General features: G+C 43.6%; 1 protein-coding gene across 5 annotated transcripts in view; it reads right to left on the minus strand.

The window, feature by feature from the left end:
• The window catches only part of ATP8A1 (ATPase phospholipid transporting 8A1), a 203,316-nt gene that overhangs the window by 62,605 nt on the left and 119,792 nt on the right, over nucleotides 1–20,919 (minus strand). For all 5 annotated transcript variants that reach the window (XM_083166445.1, XM_083166302.1, XM_083166374.1 and 2 more), the window contains 4 exons: nucleotides 5,147–5,252; nucleotides 2,041–2,123; nucleotides 768–817; nucleotides 496–565 (listed from right to left, as the gene is read on the minus strand). In XM_083166445.1, the coding sequence (XP_083022571.1) occupies nucleotides 496–565; nucleotides 768–817; nucleotides 2,041–2,123; nucleotides 5,147–5,252 (309 nt within the window). The remainder of the gene's footprint in view (nucleotides 1–495; nucleotides 566–767; nucleotides 818–2,040; nucleotides 2,124–5,146; nucleotides 5,253–20,919) is intronic.

Genomic DNA, 20,919 nt, shown 5'->3' on the forward strand with positions numbered 1-20,919 from the left:
AACCAGTGCTCATACAAATGAACTCTATGGATGCCTTTAGGAACCAGAAATACCAATGGGAAGTGCCTGAGTGATGCCCATGGTTACAATTGCACTGATAGGCTCCATTCTCAGGAATAATGATCAGCTCACAGGACTGGCGCCATTGTATGTAGGGGAAAGGTCTACTTAATAATAATAAAAAAAAAAGATATACTATATCTTTATTACAAATGACCAGCGTGTCCCACGAGTGTATATGTGTATATATCTATCTATCTATCAAGGCAAATGCTCTCTCTTCCATTAAAAAGAGAATTTGCTTTTGCGAGTAAACCAGAATCAGGCACTAAAATGTAATTGCACACAGACATCAAAGCCAGGGCAGTGTGGGAACTGGAATAAGAGAATGGTAAACACAAATGGACAGGTATATAAGCAGCACAGGCATGCAGGGAAGGATGGAGAAACCATGCGTATGGAAGACTGAGTTGCATTGCAGTGTACATTACTTACAGCCCCTTTGCAGTACAATCTCAGTTTCCCGGATGAGTTACGAACGATCACAGACATACGTTTTCGATTACTGCAACAAAAGAATTATGCAACACGATGTTTCCAGAGAGAACAGATACAAGTGTCTCAGACAACTTACATTTTAAATTATACAAGTTTCCATTTGATTTACTAATATTTGATCTATGGGACACACATGAAAGAATCAAAACAGTTAAATATTAAATTTGATTGACACCATACCAATAAAAAGGTTCAGACATAAGTTTTACCTTGTAAATTCCAGCACATTTAGCAAATCGAACTTTTCCTCCTGGCCAAGCTGAAAAAAAAACAGATGCCAATTTTCTACCATTGTGATACCTTGTGTACAATGAATAGAGGTGTGATTAATTGACTGCAAGTATCGCCATAAAACAGTTCAATGCAGTCACCACTGATCAGGACACATCACAGCAGAACAAGCTACTCATCACACCTGGCACAGTGGTGCAAAGAGTACAAGCAATGCACTATACTGTAGCACACTGGGAGAAGGGTACTATGGACATGGACCAAGTTCTCTAAGAGAGAGTGAGCAGGTGATGCCTGCTTAACCAATGCTACCGCTCTTTAGCACATGTTTTCAAGAGTGGTGATGTAATGCAGTTATATGTACGTCACTGGCCTTGTCTAAGCACAGTCATTTAATTAGAAGTCAAGATCAATGATAATATTAACTATATGACACCAAGTGATTGGCTTCATTCGACACTACGTCAGAGCTTTATTGAGCATGACAGATACATTATCCATATATCATGGTCTGAGCCGAAGTCAGTATTATGGGATAGCTCATAACAAAGAAGATGGAATTATTACAGGCCATCAGCCAGGGGTTATGGATCACACAGGATAGACAGACATTAGGTCTACCACTGAAGGTGGACACGGGTTTGGTCATTAAGTCGACATGGGGAAGGTAGACAGTCTTAAGATCGACATAGGGTTTTTCCACTTTATTTACCCGAATGTCGACACGGACACTACAAAAGTGCACTGCGACCGCTCGCTATGCTTCGGGCAGCTCTAAAACTCAGAACTTGATGGGACGTGCAATGGTAACTTGCAACTACAACTACGTTGAATAATGTGCCCCTGATCTACTTCCTTTAGTCATACCCCTTTCAGACATAACAGCAAATTACTGGGTGAAGCAGTTCTACCCAATAATTTGTGTATTGTGAAAGGGTCCTCCTGGGTCTTAAATCCCAGGTCACCAACCCTGCTTTTTTTTACCAGGGTCATCGACCCGGGATTTGTGACCTGGATAGTCCCTTTCACACTACACAAATTACCGGGTTGACAGTCAGTTTTTAACCCGGTAATTTGCTGCTATGATTGAAAGGGGGTCAGACTGCACCCGGCAAAATTACCTGGCACTCAAAATGCTGGGTAATTGCTGGGTTGCATCTCTGAAAGGGGTATCACTGAGAGGAGTAATATATAAACACTACGCTGTTTAATTCCTTCTTGTGAATTACTATAAATGGATAATTTACTTACCGATTCAATGATAACAGAATTAGGAGTTCTTCCAGTAAAGACAAAACGCAGTTGCTTTGCTGCTCTAACCAGTGCCCCTTCATCTGCAAAACATTACATTAAGGTACAGTGTACCAAAGCTAAAACAAGGTTTTCAAAGATAAGTTCTTTGATCATCATTCAGAGATAACTATGTCAGTTTACATGTTGCAGTCAGAAACTGGCGATACTCAGGAGAGAGGAGGGGGTAGGTTAAAGCCATGGCAAATAAGAACCTTACATTGCTCCTTGGTATAAAGCTTGTCATTCTCATGCCAACAAAAGACTTTGAACATTTATGATTTAATGTGTTCTGAATTTGCATGCAGGAAATCAGTAAAGTCTATGGACAGCCAAGTGTTTGAGGTATCTAAACAATAGCGCATTAACTGATTAGAAAATAAATATGTAAACCAACCTACTAAATGTTTTAGTAAACAGAAATAAAATCTGATTTGTAAATTAAAATAGTTTTTTGAGCCTAACATATTTGCAATAGCTCACACCCTCATGTTATCAGACTTTTCTTTCATTCAATGATGGACGGTGGGTATGGGTGGAGCTTAGGCGACTGGCACAGCCCAGCCTCCTCCTCCATAACCCACCTGCACCCTTGTGAAGAGAATTTTTCCTTGGTGCCTCAAAGCACAGGGCACATTTATAACATTAGGATGTTTCCTTTAATTCAAGCCAGCGGTAATCTTGCTAGCACTGCAGCAGACTGATTCAACGCTCTTCGCTGTTGGGCAGTCCACACACTACCCAGCCAGTGACACCAACCACCCCTGCAACATATGAGAGAGACGTGGCCAGTTCCAACAGTCAAGGTATATATTGGCAAAAGTTCAGTCCATGCTTCATCCAAGGACAAACTAAACTTGCTACCGTCCTGTGTAAGAGACTTTCCCAAACGTCACAGAGTCTTGATACACTTCTGAATGAATGTTCTGGCAAGCTGGCCTCCTGCTTCGACTTGGTCAAATATGCACAATAACATTACAGCCCACTACAGCTGGGACTTCTCCAGAGGTGGAACTGAATCCCTCATGGACTCAAAGCCCAGATGATGTTTTTTTTTTTTTTCAAAGGAGGTACAGCTTTCTCTCCTGTGGTGGCTCCACTACTCTCCTCCATTCCTGATCCAGCACTGGGTCCTTCCAACAACCGATACCAGTTTCAAAAGTTGGGGGCAACTTTTCCTTTTCAAGGAAAGTCCTCCCCATCTACAGTATGTACTGGAACTCCACACAGTATACCAGACTCTCTGTCAGGCAAAGCCAATGTTGTGACACAAGAGTGTGAAAGTTCAGTTGGACAACGCAACGGCATTGCCTTTATTAACGTTGGAGGTCAGTCACATTCCCCGATGGTAAAACACCTTCTGTCAATGGTCTACATTCTGGTCCAGAATTGGCAGGCAGACTTTCTTAGCATGCAGGACATCAACGTTGGGGATTAATATTCCACATGTGGATTCATTGCTGGCGTATCGTCCACCTATTTGATCAGATCTTCTGTCCCAGGGCCTGTACCTTCATCCCGACTGAGCGTTACTAGCTTTCACAGAGTGGCTATTGAAAAGTCAGTCTTAAGGATGAGAGGTTTCACGGAGTCTGTTATTAAAAGCATGCTTTCTGCTAGGAAACCTTCATCTGCCTGCATTGATTATCATGCATGGAACACTTCTTTTCAGTGGTGTTACACCCAGAGACTAGAACCTCTGTTGTACCATCTTGGCCCATTTGCAAATGAGTTTAGTCATTGGCCTTTGCTTAGCTTCTCTTAAGGAACTGGAGTTAGCGCTTTCATTCCAATGCCGCAAGATAATTACATTCTTTCTTACAAGGGATGGTACACATCCAGGCCACCTTTGTTCCTCCAATGCATAAATAAGACTTGTCCTTGGTGCTCAACATCTTTCAGTCTTCCCCTTTTGAGCAATTTTACTCTGTGGATCTCAGTTTGCTTGCATGGAAGACTCTTTGTGTTGGCCGTTGCCTCGGCATGCCATGTCTCAGACTTGGGAGTGCTTTCTCCCTCCCCTCATTGTCTTTTTATCGACTCAGATAAGTGGTGCTTAGCGCCCATCTAGATTTTTTCTATTGAAAGTGGTTTCCCGATTCCCTATTAAATGTTTTTCTCATTCCAGTTTTGTTGACTCTACTTCTCACCTATGTGTGCTGGACTATGGATTTTTGCAAAATCATTTAATCTTTTATGATGCAATCAAGAGAGGCTGGCCTGCGTTTATGCAAACCTTGGCTTGCTTGTTGTATTTTTGGAAAAACCGACCTGTTCCTGCCTTAATCAGGGCTCATTCTACTTGGTCTGTTGGGACCTCTTCGGTGGCCCACCACAAGGCCTTTGCAGCAAAACTCTGTAAAGCAGCCTTCGCCTTGGACGATGCAGCTTTTCAGCGTAGGGTCCTTAGTGCAGCACAAGAGCGCTCCCTCCCGTGACTGACAGCGGTCCTCCAGTCCACATTGGAATAAAATAAAAAATAAAAAACATTTTTGACTTACCTGTAAAAGTCCTTTTTCCTGAACACTGAGCGCCTGGCTCGCTGGGGGTATCCTGCTCTTCTGACCCTCTGTGTCAGATTAGTTGGTGTTCCTGGTATTCCATGTTTGTGCCAGTTTCCTTTTGTTTAGATAAACTAGTTTTGCAAGAGTGCAGATGGGGAAAGAGTTGAGTAGGAGGCTGGGTTCCACTTAAAGTTTAATTTCTTTGTGCCCATCGCCTAAGCTCCACCCATACCCACTGTCCCAGTGTCCCCCATAGATTCAGAAAAATGGGTTTTACAGGTAAGACAAAAATCCCATTTTTAGCTATATACTTTTGTTCCATAAAGATCTGTCATCTGGCAGATCAGATTGGGATTACTGGATCTATTTATAGAGATCAGCTGTTTTCTTCAGGATCCTATGTATCCCATTATAGGACACTTTGTAAATAAGTCATGTGACAAGAGTGGATGGGCCAGTTCATTTAAGTGACATTGAAAGACAGACCCAGTAGACAAGCGAGACAGGAGGTTGCTGGGAAAGGTATTCAGTATTCATTCCTTTTCCTTGCCTGCATCACTTACCAGGAGATGATGCCTGATAGATAATTTGGTCTCCGTCACGTTCTGGAACAGTAGTATGACAGACTGCCATCATTGTGAGAAACTCGCATATGACAGGGGCAGTGGGCTGAAAAACAGATGTGACAAAAAATGAAACCACCTACTGTTAAGCATTTAAACTTTAATTAACTGCTCAGCTGAGACTGATTAATAGTACAAGTTTAATAAGGATCATTTTTTTCTAATGTGCTACTATGCAACCAAGGTTGCCCAATACAATTTTATTTACATTATTTTAAATTAGTTTTCTGAAGGTTTTTACAGAAAAGTTTTTTATTAAAAAATGAGCAATCATTGTACTGCACTAGTGATTTGGTTGCACTAGAGGGGCGGAAAGGGGGTGTATAATCATGGTCTTTAAAAAATAAATATTATCAACCTCTTGTCCATATTTTGTAATCAATAGTTCTACAATTTAGCTCTCCACCTCCCTCTCTCCCTCCCACAGAAAATACAAGAATTCCCTCACCCACTAATCCATTATACAGTAATTATATTGCATGTTCACACTGTTTGTAGCAATGCATAGCAATTTTAAAATATTTTCATGGGCAGGTTCTTTTCAATGCGGTCCCAGCATAAGACCTACATATAGAAAATTCATGAAAAAAACAAAAACATTTAAAATTAGGAACGAATGGAAAGACTTCAGGGCATGTACTGCATGCTACCAAGCCCTCAATCTCCATAGAGACATCAAACCCTCCACTGAAATTATGGCAATATACAGGTAATTAGTTACGTATTAGCAGACATTTTTGCATTCATTTTAATGTATGCGTACATTTCAATACTCGGTACATGCAAAAAAAAAAAAAAAAGTTATACATATGGAATATGAAATATTAAGCAATAGTACTAAGAGTTTATCAACGGCCATTAGTGGAACGAATGTTCAAAGCACAACTGTCACTGTCTGCTGTAGTGCTTCTAGCACAGTGTGGTCTGTGTATCAGCACTAATATGCAAACCAGACCTGTGCTAGAAACACCACAGCAGACAGCGACACCCCAGGCAGGGAAGAGGAACTGCATGGGTTTTCAAAGATAGCGGGTGCTAGAATGAACACTAATTTGCTTTAATATATTTTCCTTGGGAATAATAAAGACTATACCCTACAAAGGTGAGAGAACCGTGCATCTGAAGAACTCCGCTACATTAGCATGATTTTGCTTACCACCACAGGCAGGCACCGCAGTAATATTGCACAAGGCATTTATATTTTCATAAAAAAGTCGCTAATGATTTTTGCTGGTCTATAGTACTTACTAACCAGAATAAAATATCGGTCTTAATTTAAAAGCCTGCCACATAGACTTGTCTGCCATCCTAAAGCCTGCATCTGAAGCATGGACTTTGGACTGGATTTGGCCAACTCACATTATGTGTTATTATTTTTCTTTTATCTCAGTCACTGAGATGATGAAATCTATGTAATACTTTGCTGTTCACTATTTATTTTACCTTATGCTTCCATCCCCGCTGTATGCTATACCAGTATGGTGTACCTCCACTTGCTGTACACCCTGCCTGCAGCAACCTATTAAGCACACCCCAGATGGCTGCTTCTGATGGTTCCTCGATGGGCGGTACTGTATGTACTACATTTGGAACTATTCATACAGTGTATATCCTATTACACATGTCCGTTTTCTCATAGAGTATGTGCCTCAGACCTGTATATGGCTCATCTCTAACATACATAACCTCCGTAATGTGTCTAACATGGCTGCCTCACCTTGTGGATAGGATGAAAAATGACATGGACCTGTTGGTTATGTTGGGACACTACTTCTAGCGCTAAGACACTGCAACCACTTATTTTGGTTCATCTGTTATAAGCGTGACCAATTCCACCCAGGGTGGTCCTACGTAGGGCTTCTCACCTGGTACCTTTCATGGGGAGAATTACAGTGTAACCTGTATGCACCAACCCTGCAATATGCTTATTTTGCTCTCTATAGTATTCTATATTATTTTATTTATATAGCGCTATATAAATAAAATTGGTACTTGTGTACTAGCCCATCGCATCGCGTACCATAAGGCATACGATGGTATGCGATGCGATACGATGTTAGCCGATGTTATACAATTTTAGGTACTTATGTAGTATCTGGGTGCCCGATTTTGAAATCGGATCGGGACGATCGCACCGCATCCGACCAAATCGCATGCGATGCGATGGACCCGATTTTCCATAGGATTCAATGTAAAAATGGTCCTGTTCATTTCCCTACTATCCAAGTGGGCATGGAGTTGGATATAAACCTGTGGCGAGCGAAGCGTGGCGAGCGCAGCGAGCCCCGCGAGGGGACGCGGATTATTTTGGTGACATGGAATACATTTTAAATAATCTGCGTCCCCTCGCTGCGCTCGCCACGCTTCAGGCTCGGTGGCTCGCTTCGCTCGCCACAGGTTTATATCCAGCTCCATATCCACCCCACTGTCCAAGAACTATACCTAGCCAGGGTCAATAAGCGTGCAGGAAAGATCTTGGCGGACAAGCTACACCCTGGCCACAACCTGTTTGAACCCCTTCCGTCAGGCAGACGTTTTAGGTCCATCCCAGCAAAGACGACAAGAACTACAAAAGGCTTCTTCCCAATAGCTCTCCACCAACTAAACCGTATTGAACGTACCAAATACTAAGTACTAACTCAAACTGTTCTAGATATATGTGAAATGTATGTGATGTATGTTTATGCCTCTCTTCCCACCCCCTTGTGTTCCCTGATTGATGCTGCACTGTTACCACAAAAAATTCCAAACATACGCAAGTATACCTGGCCAATAAAGATGATTCTGATTAAGACCATTTTTACAATGAATCCTATGGAAAATCGGGTCGATCGCATCGCATGCGATTTGGTTGCATGCGATGCGATTATCGCATCGCATCTGATTGTATGCCTTAAGTTAAGGCATACAATCAAAAAATTGGGCGCCTAGATACTACATAAGTACACAATTTTAAATTGTATACCATCGAATTGTATGGCATATACAATGGTATACAATTTTAAATTGTATAAGCAGCCTAATAGGTGTTTTCAATGTTAAATGTGCCCCCTATGAGATAAATAATTGTATAAGAACCGTAATAGGTGCTTACAAATGTTAAAAGCACCCCCACGCCACCCATACTATCAACAGCAACCCGAAGCGTGGCGAGCAAAGCGAGCCCGCGAGGGGCGGCGGTACGCGTCCTCCGACCTTTTCATTCCCCCACTATCCACGTCGGTGTGGAGTCGATTTCATATAGTGTGGCGAGCGCAGCGAGCCACCGAGCCGGAAGCGTGGTGAGCCCGCGAGGGGACGCGGAATACATGTGAAGTTATGCGCGTGCGCTCGCCACGCTTCGGGCTCGGTGGCTCGCTGCACTCGCCACACTATATAAAATCAACTCCACGCCGATGTGGATAGTGGGGGTATGAAAAGGTCGCAGGACGCGTACCGACCCCCCTCGTCACGCTTCGGGTTGGCGTTGATAGTGGCGTGGCGTGGGGGTGCATTTAACACTGTAAGCACCTATTAAGGTGCTTATACAATTAAAAATTGTATATACAATTTAAAATCGTAGTGCATTGTATGCCATTGTATGCCATATACAATGGTATACAATTTTAAATGGAATACAATGCCATACGACTGAATATCGTGGGCGCTGTGCTAGGAAACAAGTACCATACAATTATTATTATTTATTTATAACTTTCGGCTCCACTCTGAGAAAGTTCAAAATTCAAATAGGGAAGCCACGCAACTGTTATTCCATACTGACTCACTGGCAGTTGGTTTGGCTCCCCTATTTGAAATTGAAACTGTGCTGCAGCCTCTCCTCTGGAGCCGCCACTGGACGTTATTTTCCTTGGTAATGCGGTGTCCAGTATGCCAATTATCTCAATTTAGACCAAATCGTTGTGGAAGTCTAGGTACACACACGCCATTTTGTGATAGTATGGCCGCCATTTTGGTTCGCAGAGTTGCGCAAATAAAGTTTCCATACCCGAGTATGTGTGACAATGTGGACCAGAAGAGTAGACATACTATCACACATAAATTCATAATAACACACTTACACGAAAGGAAATATAGTTAAAAGGTTTAGAACGCCACACATAGCTTAGTTAGCCCTGCACACATCTGTCTGTATCGTGTTTAGTATCGTTCCGCTCAGCTCATCATGCAAAGTATTCCGGTCATTGCGAATATTTCGCAATGTACACTGTCCGATAGTTATGGACAAAAATCCATATTCCAGAGACAGTTTCTGTTGTAAGTAGTTAACAAAGGAAACTAGCTCAAACCGGTTCTTATCCTTGCTGACGCCGAAACCACCAAACAAAGGACTCTTAAAGTTCCCTCCCCTGCACCTGGTTAGACCAGGTACAGCGTCTAACCTCCAATCACAGTGGACCGGACATATGATCTCTGGCCAATGAGAATGGCCTTTTGACCTCCCCCTTCTGACCCTATAAGATATGCGACCCAGAGCAGCCAGGGTCTCTTCGGCACAACTACTTTCCCTGGACCTTCCTACCGGACTATCGCTCATTCCTGAACGATAGTGAGCTCTGACCGGACTGCTTTTCACATACTAGATGACCACGGTAAACGGTTGCATTTTCACGGTATTTATTCTTAAAGTATTGTTGGCTGATTGTGTTTTGTATTTGTATTCTTTCCCCTTAGCAGAGTTTGTTTAGTATTCATTGTTATTGTATTGTATCACTTGTTATACCTGTTTATTCTTATTTCTGTAACCCCCTTTTGTCCATTAGGGACTTTAATACAATCTTTTTACGGAGTTCTAACCTCCTTACTTCTATTCAGTGGTCGTGTCTAGTTATTCGCATAATAGCGATAAGGTACATTAAGGACTCTGTCCTTACATTGCGGACTCTGTCCTTTAAGGTATATTCGCACAATTGGAGACAAAGTCCTGCGAAAGGATCTCTTATTAAGGTATCGGTTCTTGGTGTATAACATACAATAGACTGTACGCTGCGCTGCGCTACGTTTTGTTCGCACGCAGTTAGGTATAAAGGGTACGTTGGTTGCGGACTTATTACGTAACCAACGCTTTTCACTTATCGTCACTCTGGTTATATTTTAATCACCATTAACAATTGGGGTGCTCGCCCGGTCGTTTCACAGTCCGGAACTCAGTACCAGGCGTGCGACTCGACCTATACCAGCAAAAGGGTGGAAGTATTTATTTGTTTCCATTGCTGGATAGGCCGAGTCCGCGGCGGTGCGGGGTTCGGGAAGTGCTAGCGCTGAACCCGGAGTACAATAAGTGAAAGCCACATGTTTTAAAGCATATCATACCTAAGTGTTTAGTAAACTGTACTTCTGCCTGCCACAAGTAGTTTAACGGGGTATAGTGTCTTGGGCTGCTTGTTTATTATAGTATATGTACCACGTGCGATAAGGTTCGCACACGTGGAATCTGTGTTTATTATAGTACATAGAGGATCCCCTCTGTGCAAAACTATAATTGTTTATTGTTAGCTACCGCAAAAACAGGGACTCCGCCACGTGGCGACAAGTCCTGGGCCTTTTGCAGTAACGTAAAGCGTCTATTGTGTATTACGCAAGGTGCGCGCGCACGTGCCCACATCGGGAAAGTTTCGCATCTTTGTACGTGGTTTACGGATTAAGTGCGGGATTTATTTCGCATCTTGATACGTAACTCTCGGACAGAGTTAAGGGATTTATTCCACATTTAGGCGCAATTACTGCGTATAGCGAAACCCGAGCGCAACCTTGCAAATACACTATAGAACACGTGGGTGGCCGATTCATCGGCGGCCTGTGAACAAGCGCACGTACACACGTGGCTGTTCATTGGTACTGCACACGCAGCACACATAGGAAGAAGTGAACAGTATTTAAACCACTAGCTTTATTTAAACAGTATAGTAATATACTGCGAATGAAGCGGTGATTTAAGAAAAGAAAATAAGGTTTTCTTTTTGTTCATTTTCTCATAAGCAAGCAACTCAAGCCTTATTTTAATAGATTCCTATAGCTTATTATAAGGGATTTATACCTGCATAAGAATCTAGTGAAAAGCTACCGGCCTGGGAAAAATTTTCTGTACAGAAATATTTCAAAAATAAGCATAAGACCTAGGTGTAAATAGCGCCCAGTGTGAAAAAGAACTGAGGCGGACGGGTGTGGGACGGACACAACCCAAGCGCAGTGTAATAGGACAGGTCCAGTTAGGACAGGGTGTACGTGCCGACGTACACATAGGAACTGCCCCTTCAGTGGAATTAATTCCGCTAGGAGGGTACAAGAAGATATATCGGAACGCACTTGTTTCCGATTAGCTACTTTAGAAATCCGATTTTTGGGGGTATAGGAAAACAAGTTTGTTATACCCTGGAAAAATTGTGCCGCATCAAGCAAGTTGGCTAGAAGTTCGCTGCTAGTTGAGAGCTTGGTGATTGAGTATAATACCTCGTATCCTTCGCACCTGCTTGACTGTGGGATGTTCTAGGAAGCTGTAGAAGTGAGTGTTTGGGGAGCTCTCAGATAAGTAATTACCCACCGATATCTATTAAGCTGTGAACGTTTATTCCTGTAACTATGGGTAATAACGGGTCACGCTGTGATAACGTGCAAGATAGGGAGGAAGCAAGCCGGCCAAGAGGATCAGCTGCTTTTATTATGTGCAGGAAGCACGGTGAACTCGCAGTTGTTTACCAAAATAAATGGAGAAAAATGACACAAGGCAGCAAGTTAGAATTTCCCAGTGTTGGTAGCTTCGATCCAGAAATCTTATCGGCAGTAAAAGATGAAATATGCCTACTCTCCAGTCGTAAGGAGAGAGTGAAGCATATAAATATTCTTAAATTGTGGCAGAAGGAAGGACAGGAACAATGGGGAGCCAGAGGTCTGGCAATACCTGATGCAATCAGCCACAATAAAAATGCAAATGCAACCGCTGCCACACTAGAATCAGCTCCCCCACCCCCATATGTGCCGAAGGGGTTAATGTCTCATAAGAAAGACCTAAGTAATAATGTACCTGTTACTAACTTGTACCCTGTTTTATCCCCTTACAAGGAAACCCGAGAGGAAAACGAGCAGCTGTTGGCACTGGCCGTCTCTCATGCAATTAATATGATTGAGGGAAAAGCTCAACCCGCTGTTGAGGCCCCAGCACAGGAGGAGGAGACGGCTGATGCCAACAGCATAGTATTGGACTCAGGTAATGATGCACCACACAGCACAGACACAAATGACTCCCAAGCAGGTCCCAGTAATGCGAATGTGGTACAAACATACCCTGTACGCACACTGGAGGTTCCCTATGGTAAGGCAGACAGAGAGGGTGTGATACCTACCAGAAAGATGACCATGCTAAACCCATGGACACGGTTAGAGCTGCGGTCCATCATTACAGATTTCCCTGATCCTAGGAAAGATCTGGCAGTGTGCCGGAAATTTGTAAGGGATCTAGGAAACTCTGATGAGCCCACCAACAAGGATTGGAGAATCATGTTGAGGGCCTGTCTCCCCACTCACATTGACATCCCGAAATTCATTCAGGATAGTGGATTGAAAGTGGACAAGGAGATAAATGATGAGATCAACCAGGAGAATATACGCCTGATTAACTTACAGTTGGGAGTATATTTTCCTGCGGCAGTAGAATATAGCAAGATTTTCACCATCAAACAGAAAGATGGCGAAACTGCTGCTGATTATTTTACAAAAGCCTTACTGGAGGTATCAAAGTACACTGGTGTCTCCGAGCCTAAGGACGACCCCCACCTGAGGGAGATGATTGTCTCTGTGCTGGTGGAAGGGCTTAGGGAAAACCTGAGAGCCAGAGTCCAAACCTCTTTCCCAAATTGGCGTGGAATGACAGTGGATGCCCTACGGGAATCTGCTGTGGACCACGACCGCAACATTAAGAAGCACAGGGAACTGCAAACTGACAAACTGATGATGGTTAGCATCCAAGCCCTTACTAATGCCCCAAACAAAGCTGCATACCAACAACGAAACACCAGGGAAACAGGTAGAAAGCCAATTATCTGTTACAACTGCAATAAGGAGGGACACATTGCAGCTCAGTGTAGGTTCGGAAACCACAGGAGTTATCAGACACATAAGCGAGAATGGGAATCTCACAAAGGTGAGACACGGAGATACCCAGCACCTAGACAATGGGAGGAGACAGACAGGTCACGCAACATGCCTCCTCCCCATCTGATGGCTGACACTGTGCTAAGGGCAACCCAGGTCAGACCATAGGAAACAGGTCATACCTGTATCCTACAGCCAGTTAGACTAACACAACACCTTGGAGAGGAACCTCAGGTGAAGGTTGATATAGCTGGAGTAAGACAAACCTTTTTGGTTGATACAGGGGCGGCCAGATCTGTTCTCAACACTCCTCTTCACTTGGGTTTCACTAACCAATCAGTAGCGGCAATTGGGGTAACAGGAAAAATACAACATTACCCACTGACAAAACCAGCGGAGGTTACAATCGGGCCTCTGCATACCAAACACTCTTTTCTGTTGGCTGCAGCGGCCCCGACTAACCTCCTGGGTAGAGATTTACTATGCAAAATGGGATGTGTCATCTATTGCACCCCCGATGGGGTATTTCTGGACACTCCTAGAAATCTTACACAAGAAGTGCAAGATATGCTGGATAGTCCTCAGAGGCTAATGTTGTGTTCCACTGTTGTAGAATCAAATCCATCTAGGGTAGCTGAAATTACAGCACAAATACCGAGTTCCCTTTGGACTAAAGATGGACAGGATGCTGGGCTGATGGCAAATGTAGCTCCAGTAGAAATCCGCTTAAAAGAAGGCAGGATAGCCCCAAAAATACCGCAATACCCTTTAAAACCTGAAGTTGAGCTAGGAATATTTCCAGTGATCCAACGATTGCTCCAACAGGAAATCCTAGTTAGAACTTCCAGCACGGCCAATAGTCCCATCTTTCCTGTGAAAAAGAGCGGGGGGAGGGGCTACAGACTAGTGCAGGATTTGAGAGGGGTAAACAAGGTAGTCGAGAGCCAATTCCCCGTAGTGCCAAACCCAGTTGTCATCCTCATGCAAATCCCACCCCACTGTACACATTTCACAGTCATTGATTTGTGTTCAGCATTCTTCTCCGTCCCTTTGCATCCTGACAGCCAGTATCTGTTCGCCTTTACTTACAGAGGAGTACAGTATACCTGGACAAGACTCCCCCAGGGGTTCATAGACAGCCCCAGCATCTTCTCCCAGGCCTTGCATGATTGTTTGCAATCCTTTCAACCCATGAGGGGTTCGATACTGATACAATATGTGGATGACTTATTGTTGTGTTCTGAATCACTGGAGTCATCAGTGGATGACACTAGACAGCTACTGATGCATCTCTCAGAAACAGGACATAAAGTATCAAAGGATAAGCTGCAATTATGCCAGACCAGGGTTAAATATCTGGGCCACTGTCTTACCCAAGGGCTGAGACACCTCACCGACGACAGAATCCAAGCGATTCAGAACATGGTACTGCCACAGACCCAACATCAGATCCGTACGTTCCTAGGCATGTGTGGATACTGTCGCAATTGGATCCCAGGATTCTCTATTCTGGCATTACCACTGCAAGAGATGGTTTCCTCAACTAAGCCTGATCGGGTCTCTCATACTGAGGAATCTGAGCTGGCTTTCGAGGAACTAAAGGTGAGCCTAACCAAGGCCCCAGCACTAGGAATGCCAGATTATGGGAAACCCTTTGAACTGTACGGAACTGAATCAGGTGGGTGTGCGGCAGGAGTGCTTGTACAAAAACATGGTGATGCCAACCGACCAATAGCGTACTACAGTGGCCAGCTGGACACAGTAGCACGCTCACTCCCAACTTGCTTACGAAGTGTGGCTGCAATAGCACAACTAGTAAGTAAGAGTGAGGACGTAGTGCTGGGACACGATTTAACTGTTCATGCTCCCCATGCTGTCTCTGCTCTCCTAAATTCTGCCCAAACACGTCATGTGTCCTCAGCACGGTTCACTAAGTGGGAACTGGCGCTGATGGCCCCAGTAAATATTACCATCAAAAGATGCAACACATTAAACCCAGCCACATTTCTTCCTCATGTGCCCTCCAAGGCACAAAGGGTGGAGGGTGATGGAAATGTTGCTGAATATGGTAAAGCAGAGTTTAGTGAGAGTGAGGACAAACATGATTGCATGACCTACCTGAATCAGACCTTCACAGCACGTCCTGACATAAGCGACAGCCCATTAAGTGAGGTAGACATAACCTTATTCACAGATGGTAGCTGTCATACACAGACGGAGACGGGAGAGCTTTGCACAGGCTACGCGGTAGTAGATGGAGAAGGTATTGTGGAAGCTGAACCCTTAGGACCACCTCACTCAGCGCAAGTAGCGGAACTGGTGGCACTGACCAGAGCATGTGAACTGGCTAAAGGGAAATCAGTGAACATATATACCGACTCCAGATATGCTTTCGGAGTAGTCCATGATTTTGGAGCCCTATGGCGCCTCCGAAATTTCATGACGGCGGCTGGCACACCAGTGGCGCATGCGACGTACATTAGGAGACTTCTGGGAGCTATCCAGCTTCCAGACAGAGTGGCTGTTATCAAGTGCAAAGCTCACACATCAGAGAAAGACCCGGTGTCACTTGGTAACAGCCGCGCTGATGAGGCAGCGAAAAGGGCCGCATGCCCTGAAAAAATTTTTACCCATCCCACCAACCTTTGTACACTGAACATGGTATCCACATCCAAACTGATAGACATGCAGAATTTGTGTTCCCCACAGGAAAGAGCAGTATGGAAGTCGAAGGGATGTGGCCAAGAGTCCACCGGACTTTGGAGAGATGGACACGGGAAACCAGTGGCCCCCAGAGCATACCTTCCTAGTCTAGCCGAGGCGGCCCATGGGCTGACACATCTTGGGAAGGAAGGTATGTGCAAGCTGGTAAAGGCCTACTGGTGTGCACCAGGGTTCGCTTCTCAAGCAGGTAGAGTGGCAATGTCATGCCTCACCTGTTTGAGGAAGAACGTTGGAAAAGCCATCCCAACAGAGCCATCCCACATCCCTCCTACAGAAGGCCCTTTCCAGGTAATACAAATCGACTTCATACAGTTACCACCCTGTAGAAATTTGAAATATGTATTGGTTTGTATTGACATGTTTTCCAGCTGGGTGGAGGCTTTCCCCGCTGCCTCCAACACTGCTACCTTTACAGCAAAGAAAATATGTCAGGAGTTTGTCTGTAGATATGGTATCCCAAAGGTCATTGAGAGTGACAGAGGCACTCATTTCACAGGAGAGGTCTTCCAAATCATGTGTAAACTCCTGGGGATTAATAGTAAACTTCATACTCCATATCGTCCCCAGGCGAGCGCCAAAGTTGAGAGAATGAATGGTACTATTAAGAACAAATTGGGTAAAGTTATGGCTGAAACAGGGTTGTTATGGCCAGAGGCACTGCCTATTGTGTTGTATAGCATTAGGACCACTCCCAGGACTCCGCTCAACCTGTCCCCCTTCGAAATACTGTTTGGTCGGCAGCCACACATCATGATAGACCCACAGGATGATCTAAAATGTAATAATGAGCTAACTGTACAGTATATCCTAAAGCTAAACAAACAGCTAAGGAAGCAACAAAAGCAGCTGAATTTACTGAACCCTGATATGCCTACCGAGAATTGTCATAATCTTAAACCAGGAGACTTTGTTATGATCCGAAATTTCTTACGCTCAGGTTGTTTGATAGACCGTTGGGAAGGACCGTACCAAGTTTTGTTGACCAGCACTACATCAATTAAAGTCGCAGAGAGAGAGACTTGGATACATTCGTCCCACTGCAAGAAAGCCAGTAACCCAGAATCCCAGTGTGCAGAGAGCGAGAGAGAAGAAGTGTCGCTAGAAGCATTGTTTCGGGAACACTGAGAAGCAGCCAAGGTCGAGCAACCTGAGCGAACAAAGGTCTAAGAAGCAGAGCAAAATACAAGTCCCCTGGTAGAGATGATGGAAGGACTCCAAGCAAAAGGTTCACAGTTATGCACATATGTCTTTGTTTTCTTTCTGTGTTCTTCTCTTCATCCTAAAATACTCGGTGGCTGCCACATTCTAGAGCGATCGGAGCGGAATCCTGACAGTGTAATAATGGACCCAGATATGGGTGAGGTAGAATCCCTAAACCAGCTTGACACTTTACCCATGACAGGAGAAGGTAAAAGGTATGAGGAAAACGTAGTTCAAGGGCTATGTGATGATTTATTGTCTGGTGAGTACTGTGTCTGTAGATATTGTCAACCTAAAATGGAAGAAGGATGCATCCAGCGATGTCAGTCGACCAGTAAGGCAACTACCGGCCAACATCCTTTGAGTGATTACCACTCATTAGTGGGTAAGGTTTTAAACCAAACAGAATGCTGGGTGTGTTCTCAAGTATTACATAAAAGGAGTAGTGTAGGCCTAGTCCCATACCCGCTTAGTATTTCAGAGATAAGCGTATTAAATAAGGGGAGGCCATTGGATAAGAGATACCTGTATACCAGGTCCCCTAGTCTTAGATTACACCCATACCAAGTGGATAAATCCCTGGTATGTATGAACTTCTCAAGTTCCAGAACAATTGGTACTTGGGAAGTGACATGGCAAAACCAGACAATAACTTACTCCCAGCGTCCAGATGGAGAGCCCATAGATAAAGAATTATTATTAAAAATCCGAACCAGTGGAAGACACTATAAATATGTTTACACGGTGAAGAAAAGTAAAATGATGGCCGGCAGAGTATCAGCCGGCTACTGTAATATGACCCTACAGCCAGAAACATGTGAGGAACGAGTCAGGGAGCAGGGGACGGGGATGTTCTTATGGATAATGTGTGACAAGATAATGAAATACTCTGTCCCTTATTTTCTCCCTGACGATGTTTATTATATTTGTGGTAGAAGGGCGTACAAATGGCTCTCCATGAACTACGTTGGTATTTGTTATCTAGGCAGAGTGTTACCGGAAGTGATGACCCTCACACACGATGAGATGATGAACGTACACAGAGGTATTTCTCCTCCTTACACTCATACCCATTATGACCAAATCCATAAAAGGGATTTAACAATAAGAAAAGAACCCCTAGCTTCTGAAATGATACACGAGTCGTTCGGTATCCAATTCCTCATTGCATTAGATATCACCCATACCGCCCGAGGAGTTATCAATTTTAAATACATACAAGCATTAGCCAGCTTGGTAGATAACATCACTGAGATTTATGATGACACCTTTAGATACACTGGGAAGGAGTTGCAAGCGTATAAAAGAGAGCTAGTCCAACATCGAATGGTGTTGAACTATCTGACAGCCATGACAGGAGGATATTGTGTCACCCTCTCTACACAGTTTGGGGTGAAATGCTGTACATATATCACCAACAATACTGAAGACCCAGAAGAAATCATCGATCACCGGATGGATGAGATTCTTCAGCTTAAATGGGAATTTAGAAGGGAACATAATATCAGCCTGGCAGAAATAGGTAACAAAGTTAGCGAATGGACCTCCTGGTTGAATCCAATGCACTGGTTCTCTGGTTTAGGAGAATGGGCGCAGGGGATCATAGCTAGCATAGGAAAACTCCTTCTCTGCATCGGTGGTGCCATCATAGTCTTTGTGCTATTGTTCAAATGTTTAAAGGTGGTGACCCGGGGAAAGGCAAAACGTACCGAAATCATGAGTGTAAGAACAAGGGATACAGAGGAAGACCAGGGTTTGGTATATGACCCAAAAATCGAAACCACCTCCCTTTAAAGAAACCATATTTGTGAACGTGTATATGTTGTAACCACCCCTGTTTTTATTTTTATCCCAAAATTGTACATTATCCTTCGTGACCCTGAGTAGATTGTTCGATAAATGCGGCCCATCGTTTATCCATGATCCTGGATCGGCCGAGAGCAGATGGTTTACTCCCCTTATATGTTTATTTCATGGATCCCAATTTCTTTGTTAGGATTATGAATTTCTGTTTTGTCGTGTGAAATATTTTGTAATGTAACAGTTTTATATTTACTGTTAAAGGGTGGACTGTGGAAGTCTAGGTACACACACGCCATTTTGTGATAGTATGGCCGCCATTTTGGTTCGCAGAGTTGCGCAAATAAAGTTTCCATACCCGAGTATGTGTGACAATGTGGACCAGAAGAGTAGACATACTATCACACATAAATTCATAATAACACACTTACACGAAAGGAAATATAGTTAAAAGGTTTAGAACGCCACACATAGCTTAGTTAGCCCTGCACACATCTGTCTGTATCGTGTTTAGTATCGTTCCGCTCAGCTCATCATGCAAAGTATTCCGGTCATTGCGAATATTTCGCAATGTACACTGTCCGATAGTTATGGACAAAAATCCATATTCCAGAGACAGTTTCTGTTGTAAGTAGTTAACAAAGGAAACTAGCTCAAACCGGTTCTTATCCTTGCTGACGCCGAAACCACCAAACAAAGGACTCTTAAAGTTCCCTCCCCTGCACCTGGTTAGACCAGGTACAGCGTCTAACCTCCAATCACAGTGGACCGGACATATGATCTCTGGCCAATGAGAATGGCCTTTTGACCTCCCCCTTCTGACCCTATAAGATATGCGACCCAGAGCAGCCAGGGTCTCTTCGGCACAACTACTTTCCCTGGACCTTCCTACCGGACTATCGCTCATTCCTGAACGATAGTGAGCTCTGACCGGACTGCTTTTCACATACTAGATGACCACGGTAAACGGTTGCATTTTCACGGTATTTATTCTTAAAGTATTGTTGGCTGATTGTGTTTTGTATTTGTATTCTTTCCCCTTAGCAGAGTTTGTTTAGTATTCATTGTTATTGTATTGTATCACTTGTTATACCTGTTTATTCTTATTTCTGTAACCCCCTTTTGTCCATTAGGGACTTTAATACAATCTTTTTACGGAGTTCTAACCTCCTTACTTCTATTCAGTGGTCGTGTCTAGTTATTCGCATAATAGCGATAAGGTACATTAAGGACTCTGTCCTTACATTGCGGACTCTGTCCTTTAAGGTATATTCGCACAATTGGAGACAAAGTCCTGCGAAAGGATCTCTTATTAAGGTATCGGTTCTTGGTGTATAACATACAATAGACTGTACGCTGCGCTGCGCTACGTTTTGTTCGCACGCAGTTAGGTATAAAGGGTACGTTGGTTGCGGACTTATTACGTAACCAACGCTTTTCACTTATCGTCACTCTGGTTATATTTTAATCACCATTAACATCGTAATAGACTGTTCATAGCATGTATCTTGCATTTAAAGATACAGCAAGACGGTAAAATGATAGACAAGAGGAGAAAACTAAACCAACTCCCTACAGTGATTATTGATTTCTACACCGTAATGATACATATGTTATTTCTTACTATGGATTTGTGCGCAGCCCTCTGTTGGCTCACCAGTTAAAGCAGTCAACATATTGATAAAATGATAGTTATAATTAAATAGTTTACTCCATAGTCACTTTTGAATATTCCCAGATGTATGGAACAGGCCCAGAGGCCTGCTTTATTACATTGTTCTCAGACAGCAACACATGTCACGTCCCTCTGTGCCCAATTTATTTATCAACAATCATGCTCTCCACACTGTAGCTAAGTCCTAAACACGGATGACATAACCCCAGCTTATAAATGTGATGAT

Source organism: Crinia signifera, chromosome 1 (genome assembly GCF_055691185.1).
Source record: "Crinia signifera chromosome 1, ASM5569118v1, whole genome shotgun sequence".
Lineage (NCBI taxonomy): Eukaryota > Metazoa > Chordata > Amphibia > Anura > Myobatrachidae > Crinia > Crinia signifera.